Raw genomic sequence first — 14,316 nt, forward strand, 5'->3', positions numbered from 1 at the left:
GAATCTGAAGTGCCTTCCAAAATCTGAGAGGGACAAGGTGTGGAGCATGCTTTCACAAGTCTTAAAAGAGCAACACTCAGATGTGGAAACTACAGAACCCAAACCACCAAAAAAGAAAACCATGCAGCTACACTGCCAGCTGTCTGCTACAGGCGGCGCCCCCTCCCCTCTCCCAGCAGCTTCCATTGGCTGGGGGAGAGGGACAGAGATACCATCACTAGTCGCTGGGCAGAGTCAGCCATGGAAGGAGCATCACTCGTTGTCAGGCAGAGTCAGCCATGGTGGCATGAGGCCAAGGAAGCGAGGGAAAAGGGTGGGAAACGGGCTGGGAGGTGGTGTGAACACCATCTTCAGAGACATTATTGGCCTGCTGGGAGGAGTTGAGGACTGGCACTGGCCCTAAGGTAAATTGAGTTTGAGACCCCTGATTTAGTCTAACCTTCTGTATAGCACAGGCCATAGAAGTCCCCAAAATAATTCCTAGAGCATATCTTTTAGAAAAAGCATCCAATCTTGATTTAAAAATGGTTAGTGATGGAGAATACATCATGACCCTTGGTAAATTGCTCCAATGGTTAATTGCTGTCACCATTAAAAAATTATGCCTTATTTCCAGTCTGAATTTGTCTAGCTTCAAATTCCAGCCATTGGATTCTGTTTAAAATAGACAAATTATCTTTGGGCAATAGAAAAAAGATCTCTGTTGCATTCAAGGCATTGTGATCCCTTGCCTGTTGAAGTCAATGACAAAACAAACTCCCATTGACTTCGATCTAAGCAGGATCAAATTCAGTGCAAACACACTGATCCTGCAACATGTTTTCACACCCAGTGTGTTTTTTTAAAGGAATTCTAATCAAAATGCCCCCTCAGAGCTCTCACTTATTAATACATATTAGTCTCTCTATTAAATGTGCATGTTATATGCATTTTTATACTACACTAACGACTGTAATTATGGTTGACAGTGTATTTCCATTGCAAACCACTGTCTTTTGGGAATTACAACATTTCCAGAAATCCTTAGTGGTAATTAACTATGATATTGGAGTTAATCAGTCATAAAAATACCTTTGGCTATAGAATTTTTCTGAATAGGACTGGATTTTATCAATTTCAGTAACCTTTTGTTGCAGATATTTATTTTGAGTGTCTAGTATTAGACAATGTTGTTAAGTATTCTCTGCCAGAATATTCAGGAAAAAAAGAAGGATAAATTTAGGGCAACAAAGGTGAAGTTTTGTGAGTAAAACACTGTATAATTTTTAAAGAATGTGAAAGAAATACAGGAACTTTATTTTAAGATAAGAATATACATTATAGCACATCAGTTAAATTTTAGTTCTTCAGTCCTCCTACCTGTTAAAACTTTCCTGGGTAAAGGCAGACATTCAACAGGATTTGGGACATTGTGTAATATTTGGTGAGCATATTCTAAAATTCATTTTTACACTGTTTTCTCCTGTTCAAGTCTTTTAAAAATCTGTTTTCTGACTGCAAGCCTCTCTAGCTGTCAGCGTCCTACTCCTGCTGCAACATTAAATGGGAGCAGAAAGCGGAAGCTATTGCTTGCTTTTTTGTGAATATCTTTTACTTGTGTGTCTTCTTTGTAATTTATATCTTTTTTATGCCGAGGGCTAGTGTGACAAGGTCAAGTGGTATTAAGTTTTCAGTAATGTCCTTTGTCTTTCTGGTTTGAATTTTCTTCGAAAAATAATTAACAAAGCCTGTCAGTCAAAGGAAAGCGATATACTGATGAGAAAGTTTTAAATCTCATAATAATCCCAGCAGAAAAAAGCAGAGCAGGAGTCAAATAGAATTGTCAATTCATCACAGAATAGCGCTACAACTACCAACATAATCAACACAGCATAAAAAAAATAGTGCATCATTTTGTCTAGGAAACTGCTTTAAAATCAGCTTTCACTCCATAGCACCCAGACTAACTTTTGTTGATTCTGAGGTACCGGAGCCTGTGTCATGGATTTTCAAGATGCAGTAACACTGTTATGAGAAATAAAAATAGATGCACTATTTGTGTGTCAGTGGAAAAACTACTTTTGAAGTGATTTTTAAATGATATTGTTAACGTCCTGTAAAACCATATTAAATCGTTTTTAAAGACTATAATACAGGGATTGGCAACTTTTGGAACACGGACCACCAGGGTAAGCCCCCTGGCAGGCCGGGCCGGTTTGTTTACCTGCCACATCCGCAGGTTCAGCCGATCGCAGCTCCCGCTGGCCACGGTTCGCCACTTCTTTTGCGGCCCCCATTGGACTTGACCGGCGAACCGCAGCCAGTGGGAGCCACGATCGGCCAAACCTGCGGATGCAGCAGGGGTAAACAAACAGGTCTGACCTGCCAGAGGGCTTACTCTGATGGGCCACGTGTCAAAGGTTGCGGATCCCTGCTATAATGTTCCATAATTTTTTCAATCTCGTTGAAAAAATATGATGGGCAGAGGATAAATTGGAGTAAGTGCAGTTCTTACTGTGAAATGTAATTCAAAAAGAAAAGGCATGTTTAGACACAACTAATATGAATTTTACTGACTCTAGATTTGATTTTCGGACTTTGAAACTATATTTTTACTTGTAAACTGCCCTCCCTGTGACTTGACATGGGATGTGAAAGTCAGGTTGAGCTCTTTGTTGCTCACATGCACACATATTCATCAGTAATAAAGATTCTGCAATCAAACCTTGGTTCACAATTCTATTGATGATACATGAACCAGAAGAAAATCCATCTTTTTCTCTTAGCTGTAATGACTACAGAAATAACAGTGTTTAAAAGTCATAAAACATGTATTTTGGCAATATATGAACAGCTTTGACTAACAGGTTGTGAGTCTATGAGTAGATATTTTTACGCAAAAAGATTTCTGACCATAGCAGACTCTAATTTATAGGTTCATTTACTTTCCTCCCCACAGTACATTCCTTTCGATTTTAAAAACTAACGGTTCCCAACAGTCACAGTGCCATCTGTGATATTTAGGCCTTGTCCGTACAAAAACTTGAACCAGGTTAATTAAATGCATGTTTTTTAACTGATTTAGCTAAACTAGTGCAAGTTTGTGCATAAACTCTTTAATTTTGGTTTAAGAGTGGCATATTGCAGTTTAGCTTGATCCCTTCTTTTTTTTCAGGTTTAAGATAAAGCAAAATATAAACTACTCTTTTAAAATGAAAGAATAGCATTTTCATTCAACAAACTGGCAATGGTTTAACTAAATACAATAATAGTGCATAGCACAACTGTGGATAAATTTTGATTTTTTTAATTGCAATAACTGAAAATATTCCTTAATTCAGGAAAACGTACTATGTGTTGATCATATCCATGCCACAAATACTCTCCACACTAGATTTCCTATTTTGGGGACCCAGTATTTTGCTATTTCAGTCTGCAGGGAAAGTTCTATTCTGACTGACTAACGTATAAAGAGTAATTCTATATCAGTCCTTGTACTTGGCATATCTCCGATAGAGTTTTCTGAGGTAGTGAGATACAGGAGGCTCTACAGAGCTAGTTGACCTCAGTGCAGCAGCTGATATATCAGAGCATATGCACACCTACAAGGATATTACTGCTGTGTACCTTTTAAGGTCTAGGAAGCAATTTGAGTGAGTAGAGAAACGAGATGGAAACAAATAGTGTAAGGGAGGAGAAAACTGAGAAAAAAGAGGAAAAACAGATTTTTCTTATTTCCCCAGAATCATGGCCCCTTGCTAGTCCCATACTGGTGGTGCTATCTCGAGCAAAGCCATGGTAGCTGAGTCATTGAAAAGTAGCAGAAGAGCTAAAATAATCAGAACTACTACTGTCAAGCGATTATAAAAATTAATCATGAGTAAACATGCAATTAATCACATTGTTAAACAATAATAGAATACCATTTATTTAAATATTTTGGGTGTTTTCTATATTTTCAAATAAATTGATTACAACAGCAGGGATAGTGAACCGCTTGCAGGGAGCGGAGCTGCTCGAGGTGAATGACACGTTGCCGAGTGCAACCCCTGGGAGGGTCCCAGGAGCAGCAGGATGGAGCAACATTGGTGGGAGGGGCATGTGAATCTCTCCTGCCCGGTCCTCTCCTACCCCCAGCTGGTAGCCATGAGGGCCAGATGAAAGAACTTTTAAAAAAGTTTCTGTGGGCTGCAGTGGGGAGGTTCTCAGGCCACAGATGGCCCGCGGGCAGGGACTTTGAGACCCCTGGACTAAATGATCACAAAGGTTCCGTCTGGATTCATAATCTATAAAGTTATACTCAGAAACATAATAGCTGGCTGAAAATTAGGCTAACAAAGTTTCATTGTAAAGCCTTTGTCAATTAAAAAGAAACTGTTATGATCCTAAGTCATTAACAGAGTACATGTATGGATATAAATATTAAAGACTTTTAATGAAAACCTTTCTGAAAATGAATTTTTCCACCTACTGGCCACATCCTGACTTCAGGGTTCTGTTTGTTCTGAAACATCTAATGTAATCTTAAAAGTCTAAAGCAAAGCAAGGAACACTTGTTCCCTTGAATGCCTCTCTCTAATTGGGTGTTTGTGATGTTCAGCTATCACACAGGGAACATACCTAGGGAGGCCAGCTGCCCAGTTTTCGACCAGAAAGTCCGGTTGAAAAGGGGACCTGACAGTGTCCATTCAGATTACTGATTGGACACCTGAAGTCCCATTATTGTGAGTGAGGGAGGTGCCAAGTCATCACCTGTGCCAGTCCCTACTTAGCTGGGTCCTACCTGCGTCAGGCAGTTGCAGTTCCCAGCCCCGGTTCCGCAGGCAAGTCCATCCCAATAGAGGTGGGGGAGGTGAAGAGCAGCAAGCAACAAGGGGGACGGGGGGAAAAGAGGAGCAAATGGGCACGGGGCCTCAGGGGCAGGGCAGAGGCTGGTCCACAGGGAGAAGGGGCAGGGAAGAAGAGGTTCTGGCACTCCTGCTGGGAGTGTTATTAAATATTACAAAGTTGGCAACCCTAAACATAGCTTTTGACTAGTACATTCATATAGGCCCTTGTCATAAATATAAAGTGAAGGGTAAACACCTTTAAAATCCCTCCTGGCCACAGGAAAAATCCTTTTACCTGTAAAGGGTTAAAAAGCTAGGATAACCTTGCTGGCACCTGACCACAATGACCAATGAGGAGACAAGATACTTTCAAAAGCTGGGAGGAGGGAGAAAAACAAAGGGTCTGTGTCTGTCTGTGGGATGCTTTTGCTGGAGACAGAACAGGAATGGAGTCTTAGAATTTAGTAAGTAATCTAGCTAGATATGCGTTAGATTATGATTTCTTTAAATGGCTGAGAAATTAAGCTGTGCTGAATAGAATGGATATTCCTGTCTGTGTGTCTTTTTGTAACTTAAGGTTTTGCCTAGAGGGATTCTCTATGTTTTGAATCTAATTACCCTGTAAGGTATTTACCATCCTGATTTTACAGAGGTGATTCTTTTTTTACTTTTTACTTCTATTAAAATCCTTCTTTTCAGAAACTGAATGCTTTTTCATTGTTCTTAAGATCCAAGGGTTTGGGTCTGTGGTCACCTATGCAAATTGGTGAGGATTTTTACCAAACCTTCCCCAAGAAGTGGGGTGCCAGGGTTGAGAGGATTTTGTGGGGGGGAGAGACGTTTCCAAACAACGCTTTCCTAATAAATAAACCCAGATAAACGTTTGGTGGTGGCAGTGGAAGTCCAAGGACAAAGGGTAAAATAGTTTGTACCTTGGGGAAGTTTTAACCTAAGCTGGTAAAAGTAAGCTTAGGAGGTTTTCATGCAGGTCCCCATATCTGTACCCTAGAGTTCAGAGTGGGGAAGGAACCTTGACAGCCCTCATTCTGCACTATTAAAGTTAGTGGGAGCTATGCTGATGACTGCAGGGATCAAACCCACACTGAGTATGTATAGGTTTCAAAGTAGCAGCCATGTTAGTCTGTATCTGCAAAAAGAAAAAAGGAGTACTTGTGGCACCTTAGAGACTAACAAATTTATCTGAGCATAAGCTTTTGCAAGCTACAGCTCACTTCATCGGATGCATCTGATGAAGTGAGCTGTAGGTCACGAAAGCTTATGCTCAGATAAATTTGTTAGTCTCTAAGGAGCCACAAGTACTCCTTTTCTTTTTGCTGAGTATGTATGTATTACATAACGCAAAGCTCTGTGACCATCTCAGCTGTAGCACTGCAACACCACAAAAAACTTGGACTTCTGAAGGTATGTGAAAGAGATACTTGTTTTCAGTTATTTTGTCTTCAGATGCATTTACAATATGTAATGTTTAGCTCTATAACAATTCCCTGTTAACAAGTTGTGGATTTAAAACATTTTCTTTACGTTTTGAGGTTCAACTTTGAAAAATGATTTTTGGGAGCAATTTTTGATATCGATACGGACATAATATCTAGATCAACAAATCCTTACAAATTAGTTTGTGAAGAACTTTCTTTTTTTGTTTTGATTTTCCTTAACACTGTGCTTTATTTTTAAGGAGAATATAAATTCACAGTCTTACCATTGCAGGGGCTTCCTGAAATCAGCAAAAAGGAAATGGCACTCAGTGCACACTCTTAAAAAGATTCACAAGATTGCATTGGCTGAAGGATTAAAGCAAAGAAACAGCTTTTCTTTCAACAGCTTACTCCATTACATTAATTCCTCCTATATAGAGCATCCAGTTATTTATGCCATAGCGACGCATATGGAGCTGCTTATAATGTACATAAAGTGAATGTAACAGAGTAGGCTACTGCAATACTAGGAATTTTGAGGCTTCTATCCTGCATTTAATGCTAACTTGTCTCTTTTGCCCCAAAGATTTGAGTTAAGGCACTGACACATGATGTGGTAGTTGTTCATGTCTGACTTATCATTCATATATTTGTTCTGTTGATGCTCTGACATATTACAGCGCTTCTTTCTCCACTACGGGAAGCATTTCACATTTCAGCCAACCACTAAAGCACAGCATGTCAGCAGGACTAGCAGAGAGAAGACACATGAAAGGGAATGAGGGTTTTAACAGAAAAAGATGGCAACTGAATGCGTGAATGAGTCAGAAAAAAAGAGATGGGGGAGAGGGGGAAAAAGCAGGGGACAGGAAACAGAGAAGGACTCCATAAAATATAGAGAAGAGGAAAAGGCACTCAGGCTGGATCCACAAGGTATTTAGGCACTGAGATACTGAGCATCGCAAAACCTAATGTTTAGGCACCTAGAAAAATCACAGGAACGTATTGTATTCACCAAGCCTGAGTTAGACATCTAGGCTCCTATACAATGAATGGGGAGAGATAGGCACCTTGGAATACAATTCACAAAAGCCAGCATGCTAGGCAGGGAAATGACTAGAGGTACCCAATAGGAGATGCCAAAATCAAGGATGTGTCAAACTCCAGCCCTATAGGCAGGGAGATGCCTTAGTCCAGGTTGTAGGGAGGTGCCTCTCTTTGCTAGCGGTTCACAAAGAGGAACCCCTTTCTTGGAGTCAGGCAGCTTAGATGACTAAGCTGCTTCTTGTGAGAAAGAATGAGGCCAGAGCATCGCTCCACACAAAATAGCTAGAGACTCACCCAGGTTCAATTCTCCCCGTCCTGTAGGGTGCTATAACTACTGAGCTATGGGTCTGTTATGGGGCTCTCTCAGTCTCTTCTACTGAAGTTGTTCCAGTTTGGATAAATAATTGAAGAATGATTGGAGCAGGAGAACTAGACCAAGGGTCCTCCCACCTCTGAGGTGAGTATCCTAACCACCAAGCTATAATCAGTCATTCTCTCACTCTGTGACTTCTTAAGTATTTAAAAACAGTGGAACAGCTTCAAATACTAAAGAGTCTTTGGGAGAGAGAGAAAATATGATTCTATAGCCTTGTGAGAGCACTTACCTGGGAGGTGGTGGACCCAGCATCCATTCTCTCTGCTCCAATGACTCTTTATCCAAAGTCGAACAGCTTCAACAGGAGACACTGAGGGAGCTTCACACTGGACAATCCCATGGCTCAGCAGTTAGAGCACTCTCCCGAGAGGTGGCAAACCCATGTTCAAATCCTTTCTTCTTCTCTGGAAGGGGGCGGGGGGAAATGAACTCAGATCTCCCACATCCCAGCTGAATACCATAACCACTTCAGCTCAAAAGTTCATCACCATCATCTTGTACTGAGGCCATATTTTGAATGCGACACAATCTGGTAGGCAACCTCTGAGCACTGTTACCAGATTGGGCCCTCCACACAAGGTAGGCAGCTGAATACCTATCTTCCCCAAATTGTGAATCTGGACACCTAATGTGAGGCAGCAGTGCATATACCCAGAGGCAGAAAACTAGGTGCCAAGTGAGTTTAGATATATAAAGCTTTCAGCAGGAATGTTTTGTATCACAGTGGAGCCTAAAACTGGGACTTAACATCACCTTAACACAAATTTAGGTACCTAAATCTGGGGTTTAGGTGATTAGGTACCTTTGCAAATCCAGGCCTCAGATACCACTTTGATGGGTGTTTTATAGAAGCCGAATAGGAAACAGAAAAGAAAGATATGAAGTAAACAGAGGGAGAATACTGTCTGGGGAAATCATACACAGACTTATATTTTAATCTGATTTACCAAAATAAGAGTAAATCAAAATCCACTGCCCACCAAACAGTGCTCGTGTTAGTCACAGACATGAAGCACTGTCTCCAGAAAGCTTGATCAAGAAAGAAGTCTAGATTTTCGCATATCCACCCTACATGCCTTGCAATTTCATACGTGTTACTACATTATAGGTGACCTGTAAAGCATAGTTTGAAAAGTCAGAATGCCCCCTAAGTGAATCTAAAACACATTTTTTATTTACATCTCCCCACAATCATAGCCAATTGGCTCTCCTTGGACACAGAAAGCACCATGCCCCAGCTATGACAGAACCCTGCTTAGTGTGACATGCCCTAAATTCTTTAGCACTGCCCTATGTTTTCAGGAAGGCTATCGATTCTGTATATGCCCTACAGTAGGGCATGCAAAATACCTGCAGACCTATACCCTACATTGTGACAAGAGGGCAAGCTACTAACAAAAATCCTTTATAAAATGTCTGAAATGGTGATGTAAGCTAGTAAAATATACTTCCCATTCAAAAACCGTAGCTACTTATATCTCAAAAACAAACAAACAAACAAAAAACCACATAGGCACGCACACACAGTCTTATGAGTTTGTACAAAAGTAATACAGAGAACTAGAAATATCCAGAATTGTAACTGTTTGTTATTGTTTGCCTTTGCTCATGCACTGAGATAGACTCAATTTTGAAATCAACTACATAAAAAAGGGTAACAACCTTTTGACTCAGAACATGTGGTCACTATATTCCCATAGAAGCACAGATTGCCACATACTAATTTATGACTTCCCATAGCTTTGTATTTTACTATAGGACTTATAAATAATAAGAAAAAAACCCTATTTTATTTTTTACACCTTAAATCAAACTGAACTGTAACAATGAAAAATAAAATCTGATAAGCAACTTGAAATTCCTTTTCTTTGACATCTGAATACAATGTGTGCATGGAAATGAAAATTAATATCTTGATGAACTTTTTAATTAGCACTGTTTATTCCAGATAGAATGGGAGGCCTCTATTAGGTCCAACTTTTAGAGCAAAACCAGCCCTTTGATGGGAAGTAAGACAGACACTGTTTTACAAATAATTATTTACAGCACTGCCATAATTATATTTTAAGTTAACCTTTTATACTCACCATTGTTTTCAAAATTGTCTAAAGAAGATTACACCTATTAATTGCTAAATATACTTTTTCAGACAGAATCATCCTAGGAACTCTGCTTTGTCTGATACAGCAGAGCTGTGCTTTATATACGCTCAGGTTCATACCTAAAACTCATAAGAGAACTGTTATTTTGTAAATATCTATGTATTAAATTGCTTGAATAGAAAGACTTTCCACTTTACCTGTTTTGTGATAGAGAAAGGATCTGTAGCAGAGGCAGCCAATAAAAAGAAAATGTTTCCATAGTTGAAATACTATTGTCATCCAAGTATAGTTCTCTTAGCAGAACATGATTTTCCAATGTAGGGAGCTAAATACACAAAAGTGATTTTTTGCTATTATTTTTCAAATAAAAATTGATTGCATATAAACAATTGAATGCTTATCAGCTGTTTTTCTTGATTAGATTATTAAATACTATTACAGATATGCTTTGTTACATAGTATGTATATCCTTTTCAATTATCACATGCTAACATTTTTCTATGCTTTGTGCATAGTCTGAACATTCAATATAAAACACAGAATTTGAGATTAGCAATATACACAAATTTACTGCTTTCATTCATGCAATGACTGACTATTTATTGACAAGTAGGTTTTGCCTCAGCTTTATATAAAAGCCATTGCCAAGAAAGGTGACTAAATGTACAGGTAGCCATCTAGGGCCTCATTATGAGAGTTGTAGCCCACAATGATTTAATTCAAGTTTTAGGCAGTCATCACCTACAAAAATCATCCCATACTGAATTCTGGAAGAAATATCTCTACTGCATGACTCGTTTTACCTTTAATGATCATAGCAGTTTGACCAACTTAAAAAAAAAATTAGTATACAACAAACTGAAAACTACCCTATAGTGCAAAGAATGGAAACTAAATTACTGAGGGGGGGAGGGATTTTTACAGGTTAAAAAGGGTACTGAGACACCAAACTCCCATAGCTGGCCATTTGTACATCTCCCCCTCAAAAAAAAAAAAAAAAATGTGATCAGCATCATGGGCTGTATTACTGGTATCAGAGAAGCATGGTATGAAAAACCAGCCTATTTGATTCACGGATATTACCTCACTTAGATTATTTCCTTGTAACTTCAGAATCTGAAGCAGACCACAATTCTCAATGCCCTCAAGTTGAGTAAGATGATTAAAAGAACAGTCTAAGTGCATGAGAGTTGGCACATCACAAAGACCTTTCGTATTAATTAACTGATTGTGGTCCACAATTAGTTGCTGGAGATTTTTCAATGACTCTAGACCACCTGAAAAGGAAAACTCATATTTTAACCTGAATTAAATCATAATGTGATTAAAATTGTGTTGATTTTGAAACATAAAGCATACTGAAATTGTAACAGGTTCATATTTTATACATAAAAATAAACACATTCAGTTTTCTATAAAAGGCTTTACAATGATTTTGAGGTATTTTAAACACCGATTAATTTTACATTCATCCCCATGTGTTTCAAGCATTTTAAACAATCATCTTCAGAATATACAAAAATAGCAGATGTCTGAGTCTATCAACTAAACAAGAAACCAAATAAACTTAGCATTCTCTGTGCACATCAAAGTGTTGTAACAGGACATGCTTCATGCAGTAAAGTTCTCTTACAATGCTGTGACTAGAGAAATTAGTAAATACCCAAGGCAGAAAACATATTTAGTCAAGGTCCTGTGGTATTAGCAAAATACTAGCCACCATCTTAAAATCTCTACTAAGAGCAAAAGCTTAATGGTCTCACTTTGAAATATTTTAGTTAAAGTTTTTTAAAAGTGACCAGAAATGGTAAGAACTAATCATACCACTATAATACACAGAGGCTAATCAGCAGGGAAGTGAATGAGGGCATGCATTGTTCAAGCAAGAGCATTAAAACAAAGTCTTTTAAGGAAAGTGAGGTATCTGTAAACATATGTATGTCTTGAACTGTATCTACAACTACCATATTTTTAAAGAGCATTCCTAACAGCTGGTATACAGAGCAAGAATCAGGCTATCACATCTCACAGTTATACCTGGGAGAGTGAGAGTTCTCTCCTGGAGTTGCCCCCAAATCATTCTGTTGGCAGTTTATATGATAGTGCAACAAGACTAGGTTCCTCCCACAACTTTATGGAACTCAGGGGATCTGAAAGTTGGGTAGGCCTTGTACGTCTGTACCGGCTCTGGGCCCATTCACTCCTCACTTGTTCCTAGCACTGTGGCTTCCTTGAAGGGAGCTCAAAAATGATAGTGATGAATAGGGTATAAAAAACCTATGGCAGGGGGAGGGAAAGTGAGAAAAATGTAGTACCCTCCCAGACCTTTTTTCTGAGTAATCTTCACAGAATTGGGAGATAGTTGAGGCAGTCCTTCTCAGACCTACCCCCAACCTTCCCATCCTTCCATGCACAGAGTAGAGATGATGTGTGCAAGGATGGAGGTGGCTTTGTGGTAATCTCCTTGGAGCAACCTAGGCCTTCCAAAGTACTGTTTGTCCCAGCCAAAGAAAGGGTTACCACAGGTACAGAGGGTGTATGCAGAAAGAAGAAAAAACATAAAGGGAAAAAAAAAGTAAAAATTAAACATCAATATTCACATTACATTAAGAATTTATACAGCATAGGACTTAGGATATTAATAACTGGAAATGGAAAAGAATATCAGATATTAAACTGATACTACAGTAAATTTAAGTCAAATGGTCTGTTACAAGCAGTTTATTTCCTCCCATCCGAGCTTTAAGAAATTAATTTACTAGCCTTTAATTACTGAAAAAGAATTTCAGATATGCCTGTGACATACTATACCAGACTGCAAGCTGCTTTTCTGGATTTTATTTTTTTTATTTATTTATTTGGGGGGGGGGGGGATTAAAAGGGAACTAGCACCATCTAGTGGACTGAGCATAGTTTCATTTCAGGCATAGTACTGAAAACTGCTGACAGCTGCAAGAACTTGTCTCAACTTTATTTTTCCATTTTTAAAGCTTTGTACTTCTGTGTAGCAAGGTCAACACCCTTAAAAGACAGCACTGGATTCAAATTAGTGGCAGACAAATAGAAGATGTGCAAAGGGGACCTGTATAGGAGGTGTGCATGAGTTAAGAGACCAGGGCTCTATTTCCAGCTCTGTCACTACCCTACTACGCAATCTTAGAAAGTCATTTCACTTGATGTACCTGTTTCCTCATTTATTTAGATTGAAAGCCCTGTCTCTGTCTGGTCTATTTTGTCCGTCTCATCTATTTACATTGTTAGCTCTTTGGGACTTGGATTTTCGTTCACTGTGTATGTATAATGCTAAGTACAATGGCGTTCCAATCTACTTTGGGACCTCTTGGTGCTACTGTAATACAAATATGTACTGGCTGTATTGCAGACATATGCAAGGTTAAAACTAACCACAAATGTTAGGTGACTATATATTTTGCACTGTGCAGAGTGCAAAGGGAGTGGATGACAGGGGATGGATCACTCGATGATTGCCTGTTCTGTCCATTTCCTGTGAAGCACCTGGCATTGGCCACTGTCAGAGACAGGGATACTGGATTAGATGGGCCATTGGTCTGACCCAGTATGGCCAATCTTACACCTTCTGTGTTTTGTTCAATGCTAAAGATCTTGTCATGCTTACAAAATAGTAATGATTTTGTTGAGAGTCTGACTTCTCATGGGCACTGACAAGGCACCAACATAAAACACATGATGTGATACCAGCTATGGCAGTACATGAAAAAAGGTGTTCTGTGATTATATGCATATGTCTCAATAAAACAAGCTGAGGTGAAAACCCCTCTATAAGCAGAACTGCTCTTGGTAAAGTGAAAACAGTGCAGCTGCATGTAGCACCCACTTGCCCATAGCACCCCATTCAGCGCACATTGTCCTGACTCAGTGACCAGCAGCAATAAAGTACCTTTCTTTTTAAAACAGGAAGACAATGGCTGAGGCAAGAGAAGTGAGGTCCTATGACGAACAGGAGGAGACTTCTGACTGAAAGAAAGAGAGAAGAGGGCTTCTGAGTAAGCTGATGCTCCAATTAGGTGATTCTTAACTTCTAACAAATGGTAAAACCAAGACTGCCTGAAAGGGTGATCCAGGGCTGTGCTTTGTTCTCATTAGCACTGGTAGCATACCAGGTAGAATACACATCCTATAACCCACAGAAAAATTCACAGGGGGAAAAAAGAAGCAGCAGCATACACATGCATTTTCAAAGGGGCTGGATCGAGTTATTAACCAAAGATTTGGGAGCTGTGCTGGATAATCACGTGAACATGAGCTCGCAGTGTGGTGTTATGGCCAAGAGAGTTCATGCAATCTGTGGATGCATAAACAAGGAGTCTCAAATAGGAGTAGAGAGGTTACATTTTGTCTGTATTTGGCACTGGTGCAACCACTGCTGGAATACTGTATCCAGAATTCAAGAAGGATGTTGGTAAATTGGAGAGGATTCAGAGAAGAGCCATAAGAATGATTAATAGATTAGAAAACAAACTTTATAGCAATAGCCTCATGGAGCTCAATCTATTCAGCTTAACAAA

At 39.3% G+C, this 14,316-nt stretch overlaps 1 protein-coding gene across 1 annotated transcript in view; it reads right to left on the reverse strand.

Annotated features, from left to right (window-relative positions):
• LRRIQ1 (leucine rich repeats and IQ motif containing 1) overlaps positions 1-14,316 on the reverse strand; it is a 182,454-nt gene that overhangs the window by 129,770 nt on the left and 38,368 nt on the right. The window contains exons 11-12 of the mRNA XM_084650345.1: positions 10,853-11,046; positions 9,967-10,094 (exon numbers count right to left, since the gene is read on the reverse strand). Coding sequence (XP_084506471.1) covers positions 9,967-10,094; positions 10,853-11,046 — 322 coding nt within the window. The remainder of the gene's footprint in view (positions 1-9,966; positions 10,095-10,852; positions 11,047-14,316) is intronic.

This window comes from Lepidochelys olivacea (genome assembly GCF_965140295.1).
Source record: "Lepidochelys olivacea isolate rLepOli2 genome assembly, chromosome: 1".
Taxonomy (NCBI): domain Eukaryota; kingdom Metazoa; phylum Chordata; order Testudines; family Cheloniidae; genus Lepidochelys; species Lepidochelys olivacea.